This window comes from Oncorhynchus nerka, linkage group LG2, assembly GCF_034236695.1.
Source record: "Oncorhynchus nerka isolate Pitt River linkage group LG2, Oner_Uvic_2.0, whole genome shotgun sequence".
In the NCBI taxonomy this organism is placed as follows: domain Eukaryota; kingdom Metazoa; phylum Chordata; class Actinopteri; order Salmoniformes; family Salmonidae; genus Oncorhynchus; species Oncorhynchus nerka.
The window spans coordinates 35,950,597-35,975,506 of NC_088397.1; the positions used below are offsets into that span (position 1 = coordinate 35,950,597).

Below are 24,910 nucleotides of genomic sequence, written 5' to 3' on the forward strand. Positions count from 1 at the left end.
TGACTAACGAGGTGACACCAATCAGTGCACCCTACCCGCTAACGAGCTATACCCGCTAAAGTCCAACCTCAAATCATAAATGTAAAGACCAAAGCCTGTATCACCTTCCCCCTTTAGACAACAAATCCTATATTTTTGTTGGACATGTTTGCTCACAATAATCATAATCATCAATCATCATAATCAACTACAATGCTTCAATATAAACATGGTGTCTACTGGCTGTCAACAATTAAAAACAAGAAAAAACACATTTCTAAATAATATACAATAGTAGAACTTCTCTTCAACTTGGAACGAGCCCCCAAAAACCTTGTCTCCAATATGGAAAAACGTGCAGTCAAAATAAATTGTGATCCATTTCAACGCACTGGCTAAACGCAAAACTGGTTGACTGCCCACCCTTGAGACAATCAGCAACCAACTTCTCGCTCTCTTTTCAGGGTTCACTCGAAAGGCATGTTGTTGGTTCGGGCCCAGTCCCCAATGTCATGCATTTGGGTTAGCACATTGAGAATGAATCCTGATATTCTAAAAGCAGGGCAACATTGTCAATATAATTGTACCCAAAAATAGTCAGATTGCATAAATAATTATGATTACTAAATGTTAAATAAATCAATTGTAAATATGAAAATCAAAACCAAATGTACACCCCTTTGTTAATATGTATTGGCAATACTTCCCTTAATGGTGAGGCATGGAATAATAAAACATATTTTGTCAGGCTGAATGTTTGAAATATGAGGTGATTTGAGTCATGCTTCTTCAGGAGTGGAATAAAGACAATTAGCACTTGAATGTTGTCAAGAAATACTGGAGTGATGTCAGATTGTTAATAAAAATAATTATAGACCAATTTATTATACTGCTTTAATGTGTGTATATACACAAACATCTGCAACAATTATCATATTACATGTATTTTTTAAACAAGCAGCTTTTTCATCTAGTAGAAAACAGCTGGCTACATTTTGAAGTGCTGCATGTTGATTAAAGTGGGTCACCAACGCAGTAAGTGGAACACAGCTCTTTTTTTGTTAGTCACGTTTTTGTTAAATAATACTCTTTCAATTCAGAGCCTGGATTTTCCCCTGAGACTAATATCCATATCATGCTGCAATCAATTGAACAGGGCAAACGGTGAGGAAGAACATCGTTAAAATACTCCTACTACAATGTTAAAACATTCTACATTGTGACATCATTCAAATTACTCCTACTACAATGTTAAAACATTCTACATTGTGACATCATTCAAATTACTCCTACTACAATGTTAAAACATTCTACATTGTGACATCATTAAAATTACTCCTACTACAATGTTAAAACATTTTACATTGTGACATTATTTAATTGATATCAAAACAAATTCATGTATGTACTTTCTGATGTTTGATCAGAGATCTTTTATCAGAGTATCTCTTGTCACATTGATCACAGCTAAAAGTTCTCTCCTGCGTGTGTTCTCTGGTGTCTTATCAAATTGCTTGATACAGTAAAACTCATCCCACATTGATCACAGCTATAAGGTTTCTCTCCTGTGTGTGTTCTCTGGTGTACTGTCAGACCGCTAGATGTCGAAAACTCTGCCCACATTGATCACAGCTATAAGGCTTCTCTCCTGTGTGTGTTCTCTGGTGTCAGACCGCTTTTCACAGCTAAAACTCTCCTGCCCACATTGATCACAGCTATAAGGTTTCTCTCCTGTGTGTGTTCTCTGGTGTATTTTAGTTCTGATGAAGATTTGCAACCTTTCCCACAGTGGAGCAGCAATGAGATTTCTTCCTGTGGGTCTCTGCTGGTGTTTCTTGAGGTGTTTTGATGTGAGAGACTATTCTCTGCCCTGTCAGCATCATGAGGTTGTTGAGGCCCCCCCAGAGGATCCACGATAGTCACATCTCTCTCCTGTGTGAACAAAAAGTCGGACAGGTGGTGTAAGGCCCACAACAGCAAAAGTCTACACTGTAAAAAGGTGATGCCAACAGCGTAGCCATTATGTTGTACAAACAATGATTGCAAATAATTAACATTCATTACAGACATTTGTCTTAAGACAGTCAAGTGAACAACAATAGTCATATTTTGTCTTGTTTTCCCATTAGTAGTAACATCGACGATTTAATGCAAGAAATACGATTTTAAAATAGTTGAAATCCTAAGCAGTGTGCCAGACAAATTTTGGTCTCCAATATAGGCACCTTTCTGTAGGTCTATGTTGTTGTTAGGTGAAGTTATGGGTGAGGTCTGTTGTTCTTAGTTATGGGTCCTACAGTAGGTCTATGGTATAACTAGCGGTTTCCGCATTAGCATGGAGGAGTTTCTGCAACCAAATTGCATTTTAGTGAACAGAGGGCAGAGCGTGATGCAGAGAGCGATGCACCTATTTGGGGATGTCTGATAGTATTTACACACCACCACTAATGATTTGTGGAGCTTCTCAAAGTAATGTTCTTCACCTCAAACAGCAAGTAAACAAAGTCTTACAAATACTTTGAGGAACTATTGATTAGAGTAAAATATTTCCAGCTCTCACTCTTGATAAACACTCGACATGAAAGGGAAAAATGTAATTCTCTGCTCTGATCAAGTGGAAATGTCATACAATACCTGATTACTTCTTATCCCTTTCACAAATAGCCTACAGCTGAGTCTGTCCCAAACTCACTGGTGCGGGAAACAGAGCCCAGAATATTTTATACAATGTTGCCATCACGTTTCAGACAGACCTAGGTGATAGTTGATACACTGTTTAAAGTTCTATGTAGGCAGGCCATGTGATTAATTTTTATCTGGATATTTTCTAGATAATATAATAAACATTATTTAGATTAGTCACAGACAATGATTTTGAGATATGATAATAAATTAAACTGTTCCAGTAAAATGTGAATATGAAAATCATAACTGGCACCAGATCAGTAGAAATGGTCAGATAAATTTGCACTTCAAATGGAAAACGTTGCTGACTGCTGTTTTAGTCTATTACTGGAAACTTCAGGAGCATAACGTCAGAATTTACGAAGGCCAGCAGCAGCAGGAGGAATAGTTTTTTCTTCTTCTTATGGTTAGGCCATCTTGATGTCTGGTTCCCTCGAGTCATTTGTGTGTCTCAATTATTTAATAAAACATGTGATTCGTATGTTGACGATGTAAAGAATATTTGCTGCTCTGTGGTGTGTAATGAGGAGCAACCAGAAGCTGCACGCATTTATGAAATTGCTTATTCCAGTTACTAATAAGCATGAACCCATTAAGACAATGACTGTAAAAGCTGTTAATCCCAGTAGAATGATTAGGAATTGAAAAATGGTGTGGTTGAGAAGGATGAGGCAAAAGGAATGGCAAATAAGTCTGGCTGTACAACCGATTGGCAAACGTCCTGCAAATTGAGAAATCATGTGACTAAACTGAATAAAAAGAAGAAATGACAAAATCAAACAAAGATAAATGACAAAGAATGATAGTAAAACGCTTTTCAGAAACTTACATAGAATGTTGGGAAAAAATGAACTGAATCAGATGGCTCATTCATCACAAAACCCACTGCTTTTATGATTTTTTCATTGGCAAGATTAGCAAACGTAGGCATGTCATACCAGCAACAAATGCTGACACTACACTTACAAGTATATCTGACCAAATTATGAAAGACAAGCATTGTAATTTAGAATTCCGTAAAGTCAGTGTGGAAGAGGTGAAAAAATTTGTTGCCTATCAACAATGACAAGCCACCGGGGTCTGACAATCTAGATGGAAAATTACTGAGGATAATAGCGGACTATATTGCCACTCCTATTTTCCGTATCTTTAATTTAAGCCTACTAGAGAGCGTGTGTCCTCAGACCTGGAGGGAAGCTAAAGTCATTTGACATGCGCTATGCTCTGCATAGTTAGCTCCAGGTAAAATGTTGCACTTATTCAGCCATTCTGTGACCAAAAACAAGCTACATATGGACAGTACCAAAATAAACTGACACTGGAAATTACAAAGTGCCTCGTAACCTAGCTGGAAATGGGACAAACGGACCCCTTCTGTGGTAACAGACTGGGACGATTTCTAATCAAATCTAATTCCCAGGAACGGGGTTCATATGTAACAAGTTGGTGAAGCAACAGATGTGCTGGAACGATAACAATATAGATGGAACGAGAACAATATAGATGCTACTTTGAGAACACAAACTCTCACATCTTTCACAGCACAGAGCGAGGGAGTCCGGGGGATGACTGGAGGAAGCATGGGGCGGCAGGGTAGCCTAGTGGTTAGAGCGTTGGACTAGTAACCGGAAGGTTGCGAGTTCAAACCCCCGAGCCGACAAGGTACAAATCTGTCGTTCTGCCCCTGAACACGCAGTTAACCCACTGTTCCTAGGCCGTCATTGAAAATAAGAATTTGTTCTTAACTGACTTGCCTGGTTAAATAAAGGTAAAAAAAAAATTGAGGGATTATCTTGGCGTGAGTACAGTTGATGAGACTGAGTGGATGATGGTGAATAACAGTGGAGTGAAAAGGGCTAAAGTTGGTAATGAACAGCAGTTTAGGGTCAGAGTGGGAATCATCAGCAAGGATGTTTTTGTGGGTGACCTGTTAACGGTCTCAAAGATGGTGAAGGATGAATTGGGTAAAGTGGAATCGGTTCAAGTGACCAGGAGCGGTATGATACTGATTGTGTGTCAACAGCGCAAAAGGAGAAAGTTTTGTGTGGTTTGGGTTAAACATTTCAGGTAGACGCATGTTGATTAAAATGAATGATAGACGGAAGGTCTTACTGTGGTTCGGTGAAGTGGTTCTCCCATCACATGTAAAACCTGGGTAAGTGAGATATACAGAAGCCGCTGCAGTGTTTCAATTGTAAAAAGTTTGGACATGTGGCAAGTGTTTGTCGAAGGAATACATATGTCGTTGTCAGATGAAGCATGTTGTATTTGTGATGGGAATCACGTTCCCGGAGTGCCCTGTACGGATGAAGGAGGTCGTAGTAGCTAGGATGATCGGGCCCATCCAGCAGGTGTCCTATGTGGAGGCAGTGAAAATAGCCGAAGGAGTAGAGAGGAGAAGGTAGTTCATGTCCCACAGTCTGCAGTGAAGCCATGCAGGAGAAGGATCCCAACACACTAATAGTGAAAGAGGTGGACTTTGTTGTGTTAATTGAGCAAGTGATAAATTGCATTAATAAATTAGTAAACTCCGTCCAAAACTAGCAGTTTCCGCATTAGTATGGAGGAGTTTCGACAACAAAATTGTGTTTGCGTTGCCCTCACTGCCGCAGTGATAAATTGCATTAATATTAAACGAATAAAACATCTAAGAAGCTAGACATCACTGTGAAGGCGGCAAATAGATTTCTGGATCTCCAGGAATTCAGACGAAATGCTACAGGGAGTACGGAATGAAGACGTTCCACCCTCTGTCAGGGTTGCGTCAATTCGAATCTGGTATCAGGATAAATATGACAATGAGTCACCGATTGTATGCTATGTATTTTTTATTAGCTAAGCAATAAGTGGTAAATGCAATTTTCGTATATACGGGCTCTCTGTCCCACCTCGCAGGGCAGAGAACTGACTTGTTCCTGACAAAGATATTATAATATACTCTGATGACAGAAGTAGTTCCTGCTTCCGAGCCGGCCTGTCAGAGTAGAGACCGGGCGTGGTTTAGACTCACCCAGCCTATCGTTGATTGTTGGCGCAGAGGCTGGTCCCAGCCCCCTAAACGCTTCAGCGGTCAGTCGCTGTAGCTGTGTAGAATATACAGTTATCAGGCACCTGGCTCCTATTATCTAATAAACAACCATTTGTTCTCGCAACACTACGTTCTGAATGTGCTCCCCCAACTCATTGCACAGTTCCTGTCTTCATGTTATTCTGTATTTTTCCATCATGAGAAAGGCCCATGGCCCTGAAACTGTTAGCTGTCTTGAGACATTGTTATGTTGCATAACACATACATCCACACAAGCCAACAGCAGATAATATTCAATTACATATATGGTAACGGGCTATATTGCATAACACAGAATCCTCATACCTCCCAGGTTCCTGAACCTGTGTAGGGATATGAATAGTACCATTTTTGTTTGAAATTCAGGGTAGTGGAGTGAATTTTGTTTGTGTTTATTTTTTATTTTACGTAATTAGCATGATTTGTTAATCCCAATTTTTTTGCGCTTTGGTTATTTTTTAAAACCCCGTACAGTAGGTGGCAGCAATACACCTGACGAGTGTAGTCTGACTATAAACCTCAGAGAAGAAGACATGGTAGGAACCAAAGTGTTGGTCACAGTGTTTCCAGTTGACCCTAATTAGATGTTACATTACATGTTGTTTTCTTACTTCATGTAGCCTGCTAGCTAGCTAACATATTCATACTTCGCGTACTCCTCCCTGATAAGATACCGCTGCATAAACATGCTTATCTAGGCCTACAACAGCACTGGTACCAGGCAGTATTTGCTAGCTTGGTTTGCTCTGACTCTTAATAATTATTACATTTAGCAAGCTAGCTAGCCTGCTAACTAGCGATTAGCAGCTAACATTATTTGAGGAACACCTTGCTATGAAAAGACAATATTTCACCTTTAATGTAATGGCATGAAAAGAATTGCCAGAATATTATACAATGACTTAACAGCTCTAACAATTTGACCCCAACAGGAAATCTACACTGGCAGTTATAGAAAGAGCCATTTACTATGTAACCATTGATTCTTGGAGAATATAACTTATAAATGCCTCAAATGTTTCAACCATATTACACCCACCAGAAACCAAAACATAAGCTCGTATAACACCACTGTTTGTAAACTAATACTATATGGCTGAGGAGTAGGGTCGATCCAAGCGTTCTGACCTCACAATGACAGTAAAGCACCCAAGCTAACTGGCTAACGTTGGATAGTTTGCTAGACACAAATGAGAGAGAACCTCACTCTTACCATTTTACTTGCCCTAGCAGAGCTGGTTAGGCTGTTTTCGTGTTATCCAGAGCGTTGGTGACTAACTGTGCTGTAGTTTAATTTAATTTGAGCTTTTTCTGCCTACGTTTACTGACACCTGGACATATTCAACGGGTGTTGAGCGTTATTAAATTAATCAATTTTGGGCTCTAATCAAGTCAATAAACATTTGGTACACTCAGACGAGAGTGCTCTGAAATTGGAGTAGAAGTTTATGAATTAGAATTTATGCCCCTGAATTAACAATGTCCATTGAGACGCGCGCGACCCCTTGGATAACATGAATAATCAGGTCAATAAATGTTGGGTAGTTAAGTTAGAATATAGTTACTATACTGGCAAGTTTGATGTATAAGTAGCCAACTAACGTTAGGTAGCTAGCTCACATACCGATACATACTGCTGTAAAGATATGCTATGCATTTTGTAAGGATAGTGTAGCTAACATAACATGTAACTTAATTGAAAAGTCATTACTTTATTACATTGCTCAACATTTGTCATAATTAGTTAACCTTTTACGGCTGCTGTCCCTGTTAAAGCAATGAATTTGTATCCGCTCTCGTTGGACTTCGGCTGCATATTTTCCTCCATTTTCTTCAAATCTGAAAACAATGTGAAGCCACGCCCATTTCCTGAAGAATTGCATTATGGGCCCTAAAGTACTGCGTGTTTTATGTCATCCGGGTATATGTTTATATACCCGGATGTGTTGTCATGTACTGAACAAGACTGGTTACTCGCATCAATGCCTCTGTCTTGTCATTTAACATTCAAACAACATCCTGGAACTTTTGGCATAATAACTACATCATACTATGACCAATAAGCATGTGTTAGTGTTTAAATACTGGAGAGTTGAGACCAAATCATGGACGCTGGACAGAGTGGAATCAGGTGTATCAAAAGGCCGTTTATTGGTCAAAGATATATTGTTCTACATCGTGCACGGATCTAGTTCATATAAGCCGATGAGGGGTCAGGTGAAAAAGAGGCCTTATACAAAGGTTACATTCATTTTTATACATATAATAATGTAGGTGGAGTCTTGTCGTTTTGGTCTTCTGACTGGTCACAAAGAGTTGGAGGCGGGCCTTGCTCTAGCCAGAGCGGGCCCCATTGGTGCATAGCAGAGTCTTGTTCTCTGAGCTCCCTTTGACCTGGACTGGTGTGTGTGTTCATGCAAGAAGGTATTTGTGTGTCAGGAAATCTGATACAGGAGAGCAGAGGGGGTCCGTTTTATGGCTGGGTGTATGTGTTCTTGCAAAGGAATGTCTTTGTTTCCTGGGGCCTGTTGCACAAAAGTAGAATTAAGACATCCGGGATAAATGACTCAGCTGAGCTCAATGAAGCCAAAACATGTGCGTCCAGGCTTAATTGGTTGCACAAAGACCAAGCCAGGATGAGCAGACACGGATTCATTAAGCCAGGTGAAACCAATCCTGGATAGGTGCGCGCTCACGGCTCACTCAAATAGACCCCGCCACAGATCACAGATTAACTGATTTACCATGGCAACTAGAGCCGCGTACTTTTCCCCGTCGGAAGCACAAATCCTCATGGAGGCATACGAGGAGGTAAAAGATATAATTAAGAAGAAAGGCAACACCGCCACAGTGATAAAGCAAAGAGAAAAAGCGTGGCAAAGTATTGCAGACCGCCTGAATGCGTAAGTAGTGCACAATTACACACTCACCGCTCCGCTGAAACATCACAATTACAATTCAAATATTTAATTCACATCTCCAAAAATGCAGTTGTACTGTAATTATGAAACGGTTAAATTTTTAATTGAAATGCACTGCAGATATGAGTGAAATTGTGTAAAGTAACTCCATCACACTGTTTAAAGCTATGATACATTCTTTGATATTTTTACTGAAAACAAGACAAAAATACCAAGTAATTTTTTGCAGTGTGACTCCATTAAATGTGTGTGTGTGTGTGTGTGTGTGTGTGTGTGTGTAGATTAAACATGAACGGGCCAAAACGGACATGGCAGCAGGTCAAAATCAAATACAAGAACATTCTGCAGAATGGTATGGTCCCTGACTAATATTTAACAAAGCACAAGCATATATTGTACCCAGAAGGTGCCTGCTCACACATTGTCTGTACTGTTTTAGCAGTGAAAAAGAATACCCACAGACAAGGCACGGGTGGTGGGTCACCAAAGGCTGACCTTACCCCAGCAGAGGACATGGCCTTGGAGCTAAATAAAGGCAGGCCCGTCTTAGAGGGGATCCCTGGGGGGAAAGAGACGAGCATAGGTTCCTCCCAAGATGCCACCCGCTTCATTCAAGGTATGTCCTTCCATCTCTACATGGGATACAACCACATTCATATTGAATCAATTTGGACTGTCTGACTTTGGTTTACCTATTGCCTTGCAGTGCCTGGCAGCACTGTGTTCCTGTTAGAGCCACCAGCACAAGCACCAGACGATGCTGATCCAGTGAGTACTCCATCAAAGGCATACTGTAGGCCTGGCATGTCTTGTCTACTAGCTTCAATATGAATCCGATTAAATGTGATAGGGTGAAGGCCCCAGTGCAGCAGCAACAGCACATGATGGAGACGATGATGAGGAGGAGACCATCTCTCTGGATTCCAGAAGGCATGAGGTATCATGTTAAGACTGTGAAAGTACTATTTACTCTACAATGGTGAGGAGTCCTCATCAAAATCAAAAAATCTAATTTCTTTTACAGGACCCAGATGCTATACAGTGGGAAAACCAGCCTGGCAACATAGTGCGTATTAATAAAAGGACACCACATCCTGCCAAATTCCAGCTGCGCTAATTGTATTGTGTTCACAGAGCTCACAAGCTATCAGAAAGTTGTATGGCAACCACCTCCGGCGCCAAATAGAACTGGCAGACATAGACATTCAGTACAAGAAGAAAAAGATAGAAAATCTTGCACTGGAGTCCGAAATAAAAAAGAGGACAATTAGGAAACTGGACCTTGAAATAAAAAAACTTGCGAGGGAGGTGAGATATGCCTTCAATGTACACTGTATGCTAACTGTAACACAAATGTATTAATCATTATTTTTATTTCCTCCCCCAGCTCCAAGAAGATGACACAGCTCAAAATAAAAATTAGGTATATTCTCGTAAAGTCAAGTGAGCCATGACATATGAGCTCTTATTGTGAGCACACAGGACGGTGGCATCTTTCTAAGGTTTTTTTTATTTTCCCAGCAATCAGTACAACCAAGTCATCGTTATAAGGCATCGCCCTCTTTTGCCCACCCCCCCAGCACCAGGTGTGGCCACTAGCCTATATGAAGGCCCAAAATTGTGTGTTCCTTTCTGCTCTGACAATGGCATGCCCATTCGTGCGAGATGTGGTGGATGAAGAAGCACTTGTGCTGAGGAGAGCCTTCAGGCGAGAAAGGGTCTTCAGGGACCGGTTGGACCCACTGGCCTTCCCTGATGACCATCTATATGAAAGATACAGGTTTTCTGCAGATGGCATCAGGTATCTATGCAGACTACTGGGTCCCAGGATTAAGCACCGCACTGCACGGAGCCATGCACTGAGTGTGGAGCAAATGGTTTGTGTGGCCTTGCGCTTTTTGCTAGTGGAGCCTTCCTGTACTCAGTGGGGATGCAGAACAGCTGAACAAGGCCACAATTTGCCGCACAATAAGGAGTGTGTGTCTGGCTATCAAAGCATTAGCAGATGTCTTCATCTCCTTCCCTGGCCACAGAAGACTCTGTGACATCAAAGAGGAGTTCTATAGGATTGCAGGTAAGAGGATCTACAAATTACAGGACAACTGTTAACACATAGTAGGATACTCATTACTTTGTGTGACAGGTTTCCCCAATGTCATTGGTGCAGTGGACTGCACACACATAAGGATAAAAGCCCCCTCAGGTGCCCATGAGGCCGATTTTGTGAATAGGAAATCCTTTCACAGCATTAATGTTCAGGTGAACATAACTTTTTGATATTGTCCATTGACGAACACTCTGCATTGCCAGTGATGTGCATTGATTGGTGTAATATTCCTCATCTTATGATTTCAGATGGTCTGCAATGCTGACTGTGTGATCAGCAATGTTGTGGCAAAATGGCCTGGCTCAGTCCATGACTCCAGAATCTTTCGGGCCTCTGAAATCTATCAGTGCCTATCACAAGGTAAGCCACACAACCCCTATTTATAACCATCATGGCTGTGTCAAGAATATCACTGTGTTTATGAGGTAGTAATGATGAGATTTTGTGTTGACAGGTGAATTCTCTGGTGTGTTGCTGGGAGACAGGGGTATGGCTGCCAGCCTTTTCTCCTGACACCTTTCACAGACCCCCAGGAAGCACAGCAGGCCTACAACCATGCCCATGCCAGGACCAGGGCCAGAGTTGAAATGACCTTTGGCCTCCTGAAGGCACGCTTTCACTGCCTTCACAAATTAAGGGTCAGCCCTGTTAGGGCATGTGATATTACTGTGGCTTGTGCTGTCCTCCACAATGTGGCCTGCCTGAGGAAGGAGAGGGCCCCCAGAGTGCCACCAGCCATGGACTGGGACAATCCGGCAATCTTCCCTGATGACGACAGTGGTCGAATGCTGAGGGACCAATATGTGTTGAATTATTTTAGTTAGTATGTGTGCTTTCAATTTTGGTTAAATATGTCCTGCGGTGGCAGAGGAATTTGGGTTTTTTTGGGTTCGTTTTTTGACGAATTTGGCCTCTTATGATGTTTGTGCGGTATACTGTGTGTAATACAAGGCTGCAGGGAGGCTACTGCATCCATTCATTTGTCTGTTCAGTTGATGTGTATGGATTTGTCCTGCATTTATTTTAGTGTGCAGACATGCAGGGTGTGTTATATACAGACCTTTGAATGTGTATGTATCATTTTGTATAATATGCTTGGATTCTGTGCTTTCCATCTTGTAGAGTCACTGTGACTTCAGTTTCGAAAGGAGCTGATGGTTTACCTGCTTTGTTTTGTCCTTATTCAATAAAGGAACATAATGTTACACATTCCATATGAATATAAAAACACAATGTGTATTTGTTTATATGACAGAGTACTAGGGCCACACTGAAGATAAAGTCATAAATTTATGAGGCTGGTTCTTTCTGCAGAAAAGCTACATATTGTTTTTACAGTTTTGATACTTATGACAATGTGATACTTAATATTCTGGCACATCAGCATGTCTTTGTTTATGAAACCATACTGAAGTACAATTTCACGAAATGCCCCACATCTGTCATTTTAACAACTGTCCTCCTTTAAAACAACTGGTTACAATATTATGACTTGTTTTTTTCCCCTCTGTGGCCCTAATATTCTATCATTTTATATATAGCCTTATAGTCTATGGGAAACTGTAAATTATCTAATGATAGCAACATCATCTAAAAATAATTTTTTATCCAAAATCATTGAAATTAATGATCACAAACGTTTAAATAATAACAGTGGGTCTAGTTATGTGATAACAATGTATAGTGAGCAGTGAAATAACTATTGGTTTCCATTTGTGGTGACTGCTGACTGACATTAGGGATGAGATTAAATAGATCCTGGAATTTAGCCTGGTCTGGAGCAGGCTAGCTCCACAGAATAAATCTCCATGGTAATTTATACCATAACATATCCTCCTGCCCCTTATCCATCTTTAGTGCAACCGGATTACGGATCAATTGAGCCAGGATCACCAAGATATCCTGGCTTAATCCCTTATCCTAGTTTTGTGCAACAGGCCCCTGGTGTGGTAAGACAACAGAGCTGAGTGGGGTAGTTTTAGGGGGGTAGTGAGCTGGTTCCTATTTTAGCAGGGGTAAGTAAGATGACTTGAGTCAGGCGGTTTGGCGCTGTATAATATATAAGCTATGTGTATGAATATTTACATAACACATGCCATATGCTCTATTAACATCACAAATAGTGTGGTTAGTATGAGTATTCTAACACAGCTCAGGACTCTGGGCAGCCATTTTGTTTGTTTAAAAACTAGGTTGCCCCTTTAAAAAAGCCACACAACAATCAATCAACCAATCTGCAGTTCAACCATAAACAAAGCTGTAATTACACCACTGTTTTAGTAATAAGATGATGGGGCTGGAGAAATGTAACTACTCTCAAATTCATAGACAGACCTATGGATGCAAGGACTGACCATCCATGATATCAACATTATAGTTTTAACCATGTTATGAGGCTATACAGTGTTGGTTTACATTGTTTCTAAACATTGGAGTAAAACAAGTTTATTTGGGGTTATCATGGGGTAAACAGTTGAACTAAGCTCATGAGGCATGCGCTATATTCTTCAAGAATCAATGCCTATAAATAAATCATTTAAGTCAAAATATGGATGTAGCAATTGCAAATTTCCCCTTTAACACCACACATCAGTTCAACAACCGCAGAGTTTGTGCTTCTGTTTTTAAGACAGTACTTACTAGTGTTAATCAGGGCCCGTTCATCGTTAGAACTATCAGACGCCCTGTTATGACTAAAATTACAACTTCGTAACATGCTTTTGTTTGAGAAGAGCAATCAAGAACAGAAACATTTTCCGCCATGACAGTTTTTACACATTCACATCTGAAGGTAAAATTATGACTTACATTCTGATATCTTGCTCTTATTTATCTTCCTGAGTGACCCATTGATCAAATGAAGTGCAGTTTTCTCTGATAAAATCCATTTTTATAGCCTAAATCAAAACATTTTGTAAACTGTTTGTTCCGTGAATTCCAACTCTATCAATTTTTTTACGGAGCATTCAACGTGATTCACCCCTGTAAACAATCGTTTATCTAGTCATGGTGGGTTTCAGTGCATTCCTGGGGATGTTTGTTTTTGCGGGTAGTATTGACCGAAGTGAGCTGATTTGAAGACAACGATAAATGACTACCTAACGCACCAATAATGTTAGCAAGGCTTCATTGATTGACTATATTTCTGCCCAATGACCACTGATCTTCTTGAAATCTAGCTGGGTAGATAGCCAATGAGCTGAGGTAAACGCCACTATGTAATGGTTTGGGGTTGGCCCACAATTACTTGGTTGTAATCGCACGCGCAGAGAACTCCATTCTCGCCTTGACGATCAGATGAGTTGCTTGTAAGGCTTTTTACGCGCAGCTGTATTTCGGAAAGTTGTAGTTTGAACGATTTCATTGAAGATATCATGGCGAATAATTAATGTAAAGCGAAGTCAAACTCTAAAGTGAAAGTGAGACAGATTTTTTGTTTGAGGAATCTTGGAGTGTTATGATTCAAACGAACTGAGGAGCTGTTTCTGCAAGGACAGGACGTACTTCTGGACGGGTGAGTGCTAATGCCGTTTTATGAAATATAAAAATATATATATATATTATATATAAAAAATTAAATTATTTTTTTTGCAAGAAATGTGTAGTTTGTGTGTGTGTGTGTTGGTTTGTTTGGGTGTGTTTGTGTATAATACAACAATGGCCGGAGTTGAATGGAACACCTTAGTGACTGTTCCCTCTGCTCTATACAATCAATACATATCTGTTTATTTTATGTGATGATAAAAGGCTCGTACAATACAAATATTTTTTTCACAGTGATAGCGACTCCGACTGGGAGCCCCCGGTGCCCGCTCTACCTGTGCCCCCAGTGGTGTTCATATGCCACAGTTCATTACTGCAGGCATGACTGTGCCTCAGGGCCAAAAGGGCACAGCATGGAGGCGTTGTTGTGTTCTGTGTCGCATGAAATGCACCACTTGTTCAGTTTGCCTCTGCTTTACATCAGAAAGAGACTGCTATGGGACATGGCACAGGCAGCAAAATATTATGACCGGGACTTTCAAGGGGTGTACTGTTTTTTTTATTTTATATGTATTTTCTAACATTTTTTTACACTTTTTTTGTGTGTGTGTATGTTAGAATTGCTTTTTGATATGTTGTATATAGTTATTTGCACTGCTGTATATAGTTATAGGTCATTTCACCAATTCGGCCACTTGGGTACATTTGGGCAACTTGTGTGGGACACTTGGGTGACTTCATGCTAAATGTCATGTAGCTCACCCATTCCTGAAGTTATCAGTCTGAAACTTAGCACACCCACAGTTGCCCTCTTGTGTTATCCATCAAAATTATCTTATCTCAGCCTATGGGGCTGAGCTACAGGCAGTTCGATTTGGGTATGTCTTCAGGTGGAAATTGAGAACAAAGGGATGCAGCCATAACAGGTTAAGATGCGTTTGGGATATCCAGTTTCCTCCTCTTCTTCATTGTTCGATGTGACAGTCACCTCCCCCTCCTCTTCTTTCACTGAAACGTCGTCGTCGTCCTCTTTAACTCTGAACGAGTCTTCCTCTTATTTAACGGAGACGTCTTTCTCTTCTTCTTTCACGGTAACAGCCTCAACCTCTACTTGTTTTTGTATTGTAACAGCCTCCTCTTCCTCCTCCTCTTTCACGAGAGCTTCTTTCTCCATCCAGCAGCCCTCCTCATGTACTGAAGTCGCTAAGCGGTATAATTCTAAGCAGTGTAACTTTATCATTAGCACGTGATCAATGACGTCTGAAGAATCATTTCGTCGAACACCTGATTGTTTTGGAATTGGTCTCGTTCGACATTGCAGCTGACTGACTAATTTACAAATCACCTTGCATCATAAATAACTACTTATTATTATTTATAAATCAGTCAGCCAGTCACCGTTTACCCACAACGCAGTGTAACAGTTTAACTTTAGACCGTCCCCTCGCCCATACACGGGCGCGATTCAGGGACCCTCTGCACACATCAACAACAGTCACCCACGAAGCATCGTTACCCATCGCTCCACAAAAGCCGTGGCCCTTGCAGATCAAGGGGAACTACTACTTCAAGGTCTCAGAGCAAGTGACGTCACCGATTGAAACGCTAACTAAGCTAGCCGTTTCACATCCGTTACAGCAACATGGATTTTATGCTCGAACACGGCCAGTGGTTTAATATATGACACAATGGCTTCGCTGCTACGTGTGGGGGATGTCATCTATAACAATGTGGCTGTTCGAAATTCTGTGTCGCTCAAAGCCTTGAGTAATTAACCTTTTTTTGACACAATTGGCTGGAAAGAGCCAATGCTTCAGGAAGCTTTGTTTCCCCATCACTACTTTTCAGCATGTTTTCTGTGAATTAGACTACAGGAGTTTTGTAACTTTTTCCACCTTGGCTTACTGTTAGTTGGGTTCTAACTGGTCTCCGGTAGTTGGTCTCGCTGACCATAACCGTGCTGGTTGGCTACACTGGTTAGGCTAATAGCTAGTTGGCTAAATAGCTGATGTTAGCTGGCTAAGATAACTGCATATAGCTAACATTCTTTGATTTTTGGTTAGATGGTGTTATGTATTTCCAAAACGTTGGTTTATGTTGATGATAAGATTGGATGAACTGGACTCGGTCATGAACCAGGACACGGTGGAATAAAATATATGTAGGCTGTTTATTACAATGAAAAGTATTGCTCAGGCGTGCACAGGCTCATTCACACTTGACTCAGAGAGAGAGAGACAGCGGGAACGCGCGCCGAAGACAAAGCGTGCATGAGAATTTATACATAGAATGACGTAGGTAGATTCTGGTAGTCCTGGCTTCTGGTAGGTTGCTTGTAGGTGATAGACAGTCCCCTCCAGCCTGATGTCCGTATCCCAATGGTTCTTGACAGAGTTCTTTGTCTTTGGAGCCCATCCGAAGGGGTGAGTGTATGTTTAGGAATTTCAGTGTTTATGTTCAGTGTATATGTTATCTCAGTCAGTCCCCCGTACGGGGTAGTACCAGTGTTAGTATCTAAAAGAAGGACAGGGGGAGGGGAAGGTTTATGACACAGTGTGCAAGCTATTCTATCATGCTTTGGCCACAGGCAGGCAACAGTCAGTGAATGCGTTATTACATGTGTTAATATGTTACTACATTTACTTTAATCACTCAAGTCATGAGCGCAAATGATTTGTTTAGTATGAAGTTCTACATTTTAAGTTATTTCTGTTGTAGTTTACATCACAGGGAATAGGCTGGTCCTCCATATTACTTCACACCTGACTTTATCATTCTTCTGAATTCTGATTTGTTTTATGTAACAACTCCAAAAATAGAACTTTGCAATGGGACTTAAAACATTTATATATTTTATTTGCTCTTTTAAACCATTTTATTTATCCCCGTAGCCCACTCACTTTACATTTTTAGATAATAAAGCATTTGACCTTTCCACTGCGTTAACAATGGAGGATTGGTTGATTTCCAGTATTTAAGATGATTGACGAGAAAAGTATCGTCCAACCATCGGGTAACTTGTTTCATGGGCATCAAAGGTGAGGGTGAATTTCAGATGTTCACTGCTTGTATTGATGAATTAGTGGAATCGATGAAGTTCCTCTGCTGTCCTCTGGAATAGAAGGAACACGTCATCAAAGGAAGACATTTACAGAGCCTGATGAGGTGCTAGAATGGATCGTTAGTGTTGACAATTACGTTCTTCTCAAACAACCCCACATACAGATTGGCCAAATTAGATGCTATTTTTTAGACTGCAATGACCATAATCCATTGCGCATTTTAAATATTTTCTTTACTCAAGTATGACAATTGGGTACTTTTTACACCACTGTTTATTTTACACCGGCTATGTAACAGAAACAGAAGAATGCATGATGGTCAATGATATCTGGGATCCTTGGGACATCTCTACCCTAAACCCTAACCTTAACCCCTAACTTAACCATTTGAAATGTCAACTTCAACGGGCTAGGGACGTCCCAAGGATGTATCTCTACCTAAAAATATATGATCTAAGTGATTGATAGTTGGTATTCAGCAGTCATAAAGCCTAATTTACTTTAATGAACTACTAAAATTGTGATTTTGTCAGACAGCAGCTCCACACTTTATTGACTGACTTATCCATTCATCCTTCCATCCCTCCTTAGCCTTCCTCTCCTCTGAGGACCCAGTGAGGGTGGAGCTCAGTCAGAGAGCTGTTGAGGGACTGGTTAGGAAGAACACTTCTACAGCCAGAGAGGTGAGAGGTCACACATGGTTTGGATGGTAAATATTTATCTCCCCTTAGCGGTTCATCACGTAAACAAAAGGGAATATGTTCCATCATCTATGTTTATTTACATTAGTGCAATTTATCCACTGATATAGGTGTAATTTCTCACCCCTTTTGGCTGTATGAAAGTTAATTTCCCCTCAGACACACATTTGTTCTTTGATATTATGAAGGTAATTTGTGTCAAATGTACTTTTCCCCACTCATTCACCCCACCTCTTTATATTGAGTGGCCTGACTGCATCCAGACTATGTCAAAGGCCCATCCTGGTAGATCTGAACCTAATGCAGCTTGGAGTGATCGGATGACAGAAGTCACATTTAGGTACCAGGTGTAACTGAGGCCATAGATGCTTCATATCCATTAGTTTGCGTATTTTATATACTATGACTGAATGTGTTTCTTTCTGTGTTGCAGGGGCAGTCAAGAAATGGAACAGCAAGGCCACAGAACATGACATAAGCAGAGCTGTGGGAGACCACCTCAAGCCCCTGGTAGAGCCGGGAGTGGTGTTTTACCACTCCACCACGCCTTCAGCAGGCTTGAAAAGTGGAATTGATCTGTTTGATCCATTTGTTTGTTTCAGTTTTCAGTAGTTGAATCCTGTGATGTATTGTTCATTTCAACATTTTTGAAAAGTGATACTAAACTTACATACCATGCACCAAATTGACATAGTGGAAGATATACTAAATTGATACTGTTTTTCATACTAAGATGGACCATGCACTATATTGACAAGGTAGAAGATAGCATGAAAAACAGTATACATTCAGTCTGAGATGGACCAAGATATGCCTTTGCACATATTTGTTCATTGGTTTAGTAAGAGTGTTGATTGGTTCATTTGTTTTGCAATATGATCAAATCAAGCTTTATTTATATAGTACATTTCAGACATGGCTTCACAGGAAAAAAATTAACTGATATATTTAGTACATAAACAAACAGAACCTTAACTGAAAGACTGAGCATTTTAAGGAAATGTCATTGATTAAAATATTAACAATTGGATGCAACATCCAACACAAAATATAAGCTTGTTTTACTCCAATATTTGTTCTAACGTTCTCCATCAAGAAACCCAAAAAACTAAAGTCAAATTAAACGTTACATGAATTGTAAATATGAAATATCAAAATCAAATATACACCGCTTTGTTAATATGTATTGGCAATAATTAACTTAATGAATGGTGAGGCATGGAATAATAAAACATGTATCTTTGTCAGGCGGAATGTTTGAAATATGAGGTGATTTGATTCATACTTCTTCAGTCGTGGAATAAAGACAATTAGCATTTGAATGTTGTAAAGAAATACTGGAGTGATGTAGGAATGTTAATAAAAATGTATTATACTGCATCCATGTGAATCGGCGACAAGTACGTTGAAATTAATTTATCAAGTCATTGAAAAAAGACCTGAAAATATTTTATTATATAAACAAAACACGACAACATCATACAAACAACATCACACCTGCTCTTTTTTTGTTAGTCACTTTTTGTTAATTTACATAAATAGTAATAGATGTAAACAGATGGCTACATTTTGAAGTGTTGCATTTTGATTCAAGAGGGTCACCAACGTGGTAAGTGTAACACAACTCTTTTTTTTTGTTAGGACATTTTTGTTAAATCACATAAATAATACTCTTTCAATTCAGAGCCTGGATTTGGCTAAAATCCATATCATGCTAAAATCAAATGAACAGGGGGCAAACATTTAGGGTGCTACATTGTGAAATTCATTCAAATACTCAAGACTACAATGTTAAAACATTCTACATTGTGACAATATTTAATTGATATTGTGAAACAACTTCATGTATGTATTTTCTGATGTTTGATTAGATATATTTTATCAGAGTATCTCTTGTCACATTGATCATAGCCATAAGGTTTCTCTCATGTGTGTGTCCGCTGGTGTGATATCAGGCTGTTTGACCGAGTAAAACTCTTCCCACATTGATTACAGTTATGGGACTTCTCTCCTGTGTATTCTTTGGTGTGATTTCAGGCTGCTTGACTGAGTAAAACTCTTCCCACATTGATTACAGCTATAAGGTTTCTCTCCTGTATGTATTCTCTGGTGTATTTTCAGATAGACAGATGTAGCAAAACTCTTCCCACATTGATCACAGCTAAAAGGTTTCTCTCCTGTGTGTATTCTCTGGTGTATCTTCAGATAGCCAGATGTAGCAAAACTCTTCCCACATTGAGTACAGCTGTATGGTTTCTCTCCTGTGTGTGTTATCTGGTGTGATATCAGGCCGCTTGACTGAGTAAAACTCTTCCCACATTGGTCACAGCCATAAGGTTTCTCTCCAGTGTGTATTCGCTGGTGTGATTTCAAGTTGCTTGGCTTAGTAAAACTCTTCCCACATTGATCACAGCCAAAAGGTTTCTCTCCAGTGTGAATTCTCTGATGTATTTTAAGGTCTACTGAAGAGGTGAATCTCTTCCCACAGTCTGAGCAGCAGTGAAGATTCTCTCCAGTGTGTATTCTCAGGTGTAGTTTAAGTGAATCTGATTTTAAGTAACTCTTCCCACAGTCAAAACAGTGGTGAGGTTTCTCTCCTGTGTGTACTCGCTGGTGTATTCTCTTATGTAGTTTAAGTGAATCTGATCTTGAATAACTCTTCCCACAGTCAGAGCAGTGGTGAGATTTCTTCCCTGTGGGTCTCTGCAGGTGTTTCTTGAGGTGTTCTGATCTGGAGAGACTCTTCTCTGCCTCGTCAGCATCATGATGTTGTTGAGGATCCCCAGAGGATCCACGATAGTCCTGTCTCTCTCCTGTGTGAACAACAAAGTTAGACAGATGGTTAAAGGCTCAAAACAGCAGAAATCCACTGTTTATTTGAGTTAAAAGGTGATGCCCAGAGCGTACCCATGAAGTTGTTCAACAATTGACGTCTGTTAAATTATTTGACAAATGTCTTAAAACAGTCAAGTGAGCAACAATTTTGTATTGTTTTCACATTAGTAGTAAAATCAATGATTGGAGGCTAGAAACAAGTTATTAAAGTTACTGAAACTCTAAGCAATGTGCCAGATGACTTTTGGTCTCCAATTTTGGCCCCTTTCTGTGTTTGCTAAAAATGGGCGCACGAGGGCGGAGCACACACAATTTGGTTGCAGAAACTCCTCCCTGCTAATGAGGAAACCGCAAGTTATGGATGTAGTATATCTGGTAATGAGGAAACCACTAATTATGAATGTAGTATATATGGTAATTAGGAAACCACTAGTTATGGATGTAGTATATCTGGTAATGAGGAAACCACTAATTATGAATGTAGTATATATGGTAATTAGGAAACCACTAGTTATGGATGTAGTATATCTGGTAATGGGGAAACCACTAGTTATGGATGTTGTATATCTGGTAATGAGGAAACCACTAGATATGGATGTAGTATATCTGGTAATGAGGAAACCACTAGTTATGGATGTAGTATATCTTGTAATGAGGAAACCACTAGTTATGGATATAGTATATCTGGTAATGAGGAAACCACTAGTTATGGATGCAGTATATCTGGTAATGAGGAAACCACTAGTTATGAATGTAGTATATCTGGTAATGAGGAAACCACTAGTTATGGATGTTGTATATCCGGTAATGAGGAAACCACTAGTTATGAATGTAGTATATCTGGTAATGAAGAAACCATTAGTTATGGATGTTGTATATCCGGTAATGAGGAAACCACTAGTTATGGATGTAGTATATCTGGTAATGAGGGAACCACTAGTTATGGATGTAGTATATCTGGTAATGAGGAAACCACTAGTTATGGATGTAGTATATATGGTTGGAGCAAAAATGGTGAGTGAAGATTTTAGTTTTTCACAACGTATTCTGAATATTACAGCACAAGATCAGAGCAAGATCAGGAGTGCTACTCAAGGAAACTAATTTTAAGCTCTGTGTCGTGTCGCTATTTACTAATTCACCACCGTGGGGGAAAACTCAGGGGAGGTCTCATAGGCTGACAGCAAAAATAGCCTCCATTTACAGGTTGAATATGAGTGCATTTCACGCTACTTTCGGATTCTAATTGTCAGGCTCGCTTGAATCTCCTGCTTTGTGTAACGTTTGTGTTTGTCTCAAATCAACTGCTTCATGCTTAAAAAACACTTCAACCAGTAAAATGGTAATTGGCTAGCTTTTCCATCAGCCTGACAATGAGGGTTTGTAAACTAAGTGTTTGCCAAATTGGCCCATAACTTCACCTAACAACATAGACCTACTGTAGGACCCCTAACTTCACCTAACAATAACACACACCTACTGTAGGACCCATAACTTCAATAACAATAACATAGACCTACTGTAGGACCCATAACTTCACCTAACACCATAGACCAAGGACTATAAATCATTTAATATTTCAGATGAAACATGGAATCTAAAATGTCTTTGTCACAACATTTTATAACCTGATCACCAGATAATTTTGTGAATAATCCCACTAGATTACTCTGTGATGTGTTGTCATTCTAAATGTCCTGAATAAAGGAAAATAGCTCTGTGTGTTGTTCAATAGCCTATTCATCAAGGAACCGTTCTCTACACATTATGAGCTAAGTATCTCTGTGCGCAAACAGATTAACGAGACGCTACTGTAAATCAAGCAGTTAATAACACATTATAAACATCAATTTGTTAAGGATGTTTGATCCAACGTGGAGCACGGCATAACTGTCTTTACCAGAGTAATGAATGAAGAAGCACTTTGGTTGTTGTTGCATGTCGTGATGTTTGTCATGTTACTCTCATTCAGAAAATTATTTCCTGGATCAGCTGATGATAGTTGAACATGTGACTGTAACTAAATAGCTACCGAATGAAATATTATGTGTAATTATTGAAGAACCGCATTAATGACAGTATCCATTTGGGTGTTGTCAATAAAGTTAAGGTGACTCTCGGTTAGAACCATTGGATTTTGCAAACTCTGAAATTATTTAGGATTTCTGTGTCCATGAAAACTGTTTTCCCAGCATAATATAAGGCGAACACTAAATGTTATGTAGGTAGAGTGCATTTCAGAGATCTGAAAACAAAAAAACAGTACTAACAGGAAAATAACCGAAACCACAAGGCCAAATCTACACTGGAGGAGCTTACCAAGATGACATTGAATGTTCCTGGGTGGCCTAGTTACAGTTTGGACTTAAATCGTATTGAAAGTCTATGGTAAGACTTGAAAATGGCTTTCTAGTAATGATCAACAACCAACTTGACCGAACAGGAAGGATTTTAAAAAGAATAATGAATATTCACATGAAAATCAGTCGCCTATTGGATGACATCACGACTTCCCATCAAGCCAACTCCTTGAATACCTTACTATGACATCACTCACACTTTCTTGTTTCCAGTTGTTTAAAAAAACACTATTTTGCTCAAAACATTTATTTGTTTCCCTTTTAGTGTGTTTATACTTTACTGTATTTATATGTCACTTTTCAACAGCAAAATGTGAAAAATCACTGGAGGACATCATGAACAATTCATACAGTACAAAAACATATTCAAGTGTAGAACGCCCTTTTAAAAATCACACATTAGTTCAACAACTGCAGAGTTTGTGCCCCTGTTTTATAAGATAGTACTCACTGTATTTACTGGTCAGTTCTCCAGTCTTCTCTTCTTCGTCATCCTCTAATGTGACAGTAATCTCCCCCTCTTCATCCTTCATTCCAAAAACGTCTTTCTCTTCTTGTTTTACTGTAACATCCTCTTCTTCCTTTTCCTCTTTCACAACAATGTTCAGCCCCAGAGCTTCTTTCTCCGTCCAGCAGACCTCCTCTACTTTAACAGGAGGGGAGTAGTTTAGGGAGCTCATGGTCGGTGATGTTTATCATTAGCGACAAGACTAGTGCTAACTTAACCAGCCAGCTGCTATAGCTGACTATTACAAAATAAGGTAATATTACATTAAATAGGTTAACAAGTAGATACAACATAAGTGTGTCTAAAACACAGTAGCTAATATCCACCGAAAGCGTATAAATAGCTTGAATCTTTCGGCTTTGTTGGCTAGCAAGCTACAGAGGTGGTTGACGAGCTGTTTCTGAAGAACCGTCCACTAGATTATACGTCATGCTGGCAGCGTCGCCTGAAAGACGCACATCGCGGTCTGCTGACTGGAGGGTAAACGCAGTTGAGGATCATATTTTATTTTCAGACAAAGATTATTTTAAATGGATTTAATTAAATAATACTATTATATTGAGACATACAAAGACAGGAATGTGTTGATTGATTAGTGTGAATAAAAAATGTTCACTACAGCACATTTAAGGCAGATTCATTTAAGTCATACTAAATCTAAATAAGTAGCTAGCTACTGTAGGTCTATACTGCTCCTACATGGTGTAACAATACATCATGTAGATGTATATAATGAACAGACTAGGTCTATACTGCTCCTACTTGGTGTAACAATACATCATGTAGATGTATATATGGTGTAACAATACATCATTTATACAAAAAAAGTATTTAGTCAGCCACCAATTGTGCAAGTTCTCCCACTTAAAAAGATGAGAGAGGCCTGCAATTTTCATCATAGGTACACTTCAACTATGACAGACAAAATGAGAAAAAAAATCTAGAAAATCACATTGTAGGATTTTTAATTCATTAATTTGCAAATTATGGTGGAAAATAAGTATTTGGTCAATAATAAAAGTTTATCTCAATACTTTGTTATATACCCTTTGTTGGCAATGACAGAGGTCAAACGTTTTCTGTAAGTCTTCACAAGGTTTTCACACACTGTTGCTGGTATTTTGGCCCATTCCTCCATGCAGATCTCCTCTAGAGCAGTGATGTTTTGGGGCTGTTGCTGGGCAATACGGACTTTCAACTCC

General features: G+C 39.6%; 2 protein-coding genes and 2 long non-coding RNA genes across 7 annotated transcripts; 3 read left to right on the forward strand and 1 right to left on the reverse strand.

The window, feature by feature from the left end:
- The first annotated feature begins 8,249 nt into the window (after positions 1-8,249).
- Positions 8,250-10,571, forward strand: LOC135572435 (uncharacterized). 4 transcript variants are annotated; one of them, XM_065020382.1, is made up of 9 exons: positions 8,250-8,634; positions 8,934-9,004; positions 9,092-9,268; positions 9,359-9,420; positions 9,503-9,589; positions 9,677-9,718; positions 9,787-9,960; positions 10,040-10,075; positions 10,233-10,571. In XM_065020382.1, the coding sequence occupies exons 1-8, from the start codon at positions 8,477-8,479 to the stop codon at positions 10,073-10,075; spliced, it is 807 nt and encodes a 268-aa protein (XP_064876454.1). In that variant the 5' UTR covers positions 8,250-8,476; the 3' UTR covers positions 10,233-10,571. The 4 variants fall into 4 exon arrangements, 3 of the variants coding, with proteins under 3 accessions (XP_064876454.1, XP_064876451.1, XP_064876445.1); XM_065020379.1 differs by having other exon boundaries at positions 10,174-10,570; XR_010464297.1 differs by having other exon boundaries at positions 9,787-10,075; positions 10,174-10,570.
- A 9-nt stretch (positions 10,572-10,580) lies between these two features.
- On the forward strand, positions 10,581-11,247 carry LOC135572465 (uncharacterized). Its single transcript, XR_010464325.1, has 3 exons — positions 10,581-10,726; positions 11,008-11,119; positions 11,214-11,247. It is a non-coding gene; the product is annotated as an uncharacterized LOC135572465 (long non-coding RNA).
- A 2,545-nt stretch (positions 11,248-13,792) lies between these two features.
- On the forward strand, positions 13,793-20,003 carry LOC135572462 (uncharacterized). The gene is made up of 3 exons (XR_010464320.1): positions 13,793-14,273; positions 17,896-17,987; positions 18,439-20,003. It is a non-coding gene; the product is annotated as an uncharacterized LOC135572462 (long non-coding RNA).
- Positions 19,430-24,145, reverse strand: LOC135572434 (gastrula zinc finger protein XlCGF8.2DB-like). Its single transcript, XM_065020360.1, is given in 3 exon segments — positions 19,430-20,013; positions 20,016-20,818; positions 23,652-24,145. Coding segments are annotated over 3 exon segments (1,089 nt in total). The 5' UTR covers positions 23,881-24,145; the 3' UTR covers positions 19,430-19,956.
- Between the last annotated feature and the right edge of the window lie 765 nt (positions 24,146-24,910).

Coding starts and splice junctions, on each gene's coding strand:
- LOC135572435 (XM_065020373.1), top strand. CDS start 8,477: ATGGCAACTAGAGCCGCGTACTTTTCCCCGTCGGAAGCACAAATCCTC. Junction 8,635..8,933: donor ATTGCAGACCGCCTGAATGC/GTAAGTAGTGCA, acceptor GTGTGTGTGTAG/ATTAAACATGAACGGGCCAA. Junction 9,269..9,358: donor TGCCACCCGCTTCATTCAAG/GTATGTCCTTCC, acceptor ATTGCCTTGCAG/TGCCTGGCAGCACTGTGTTC.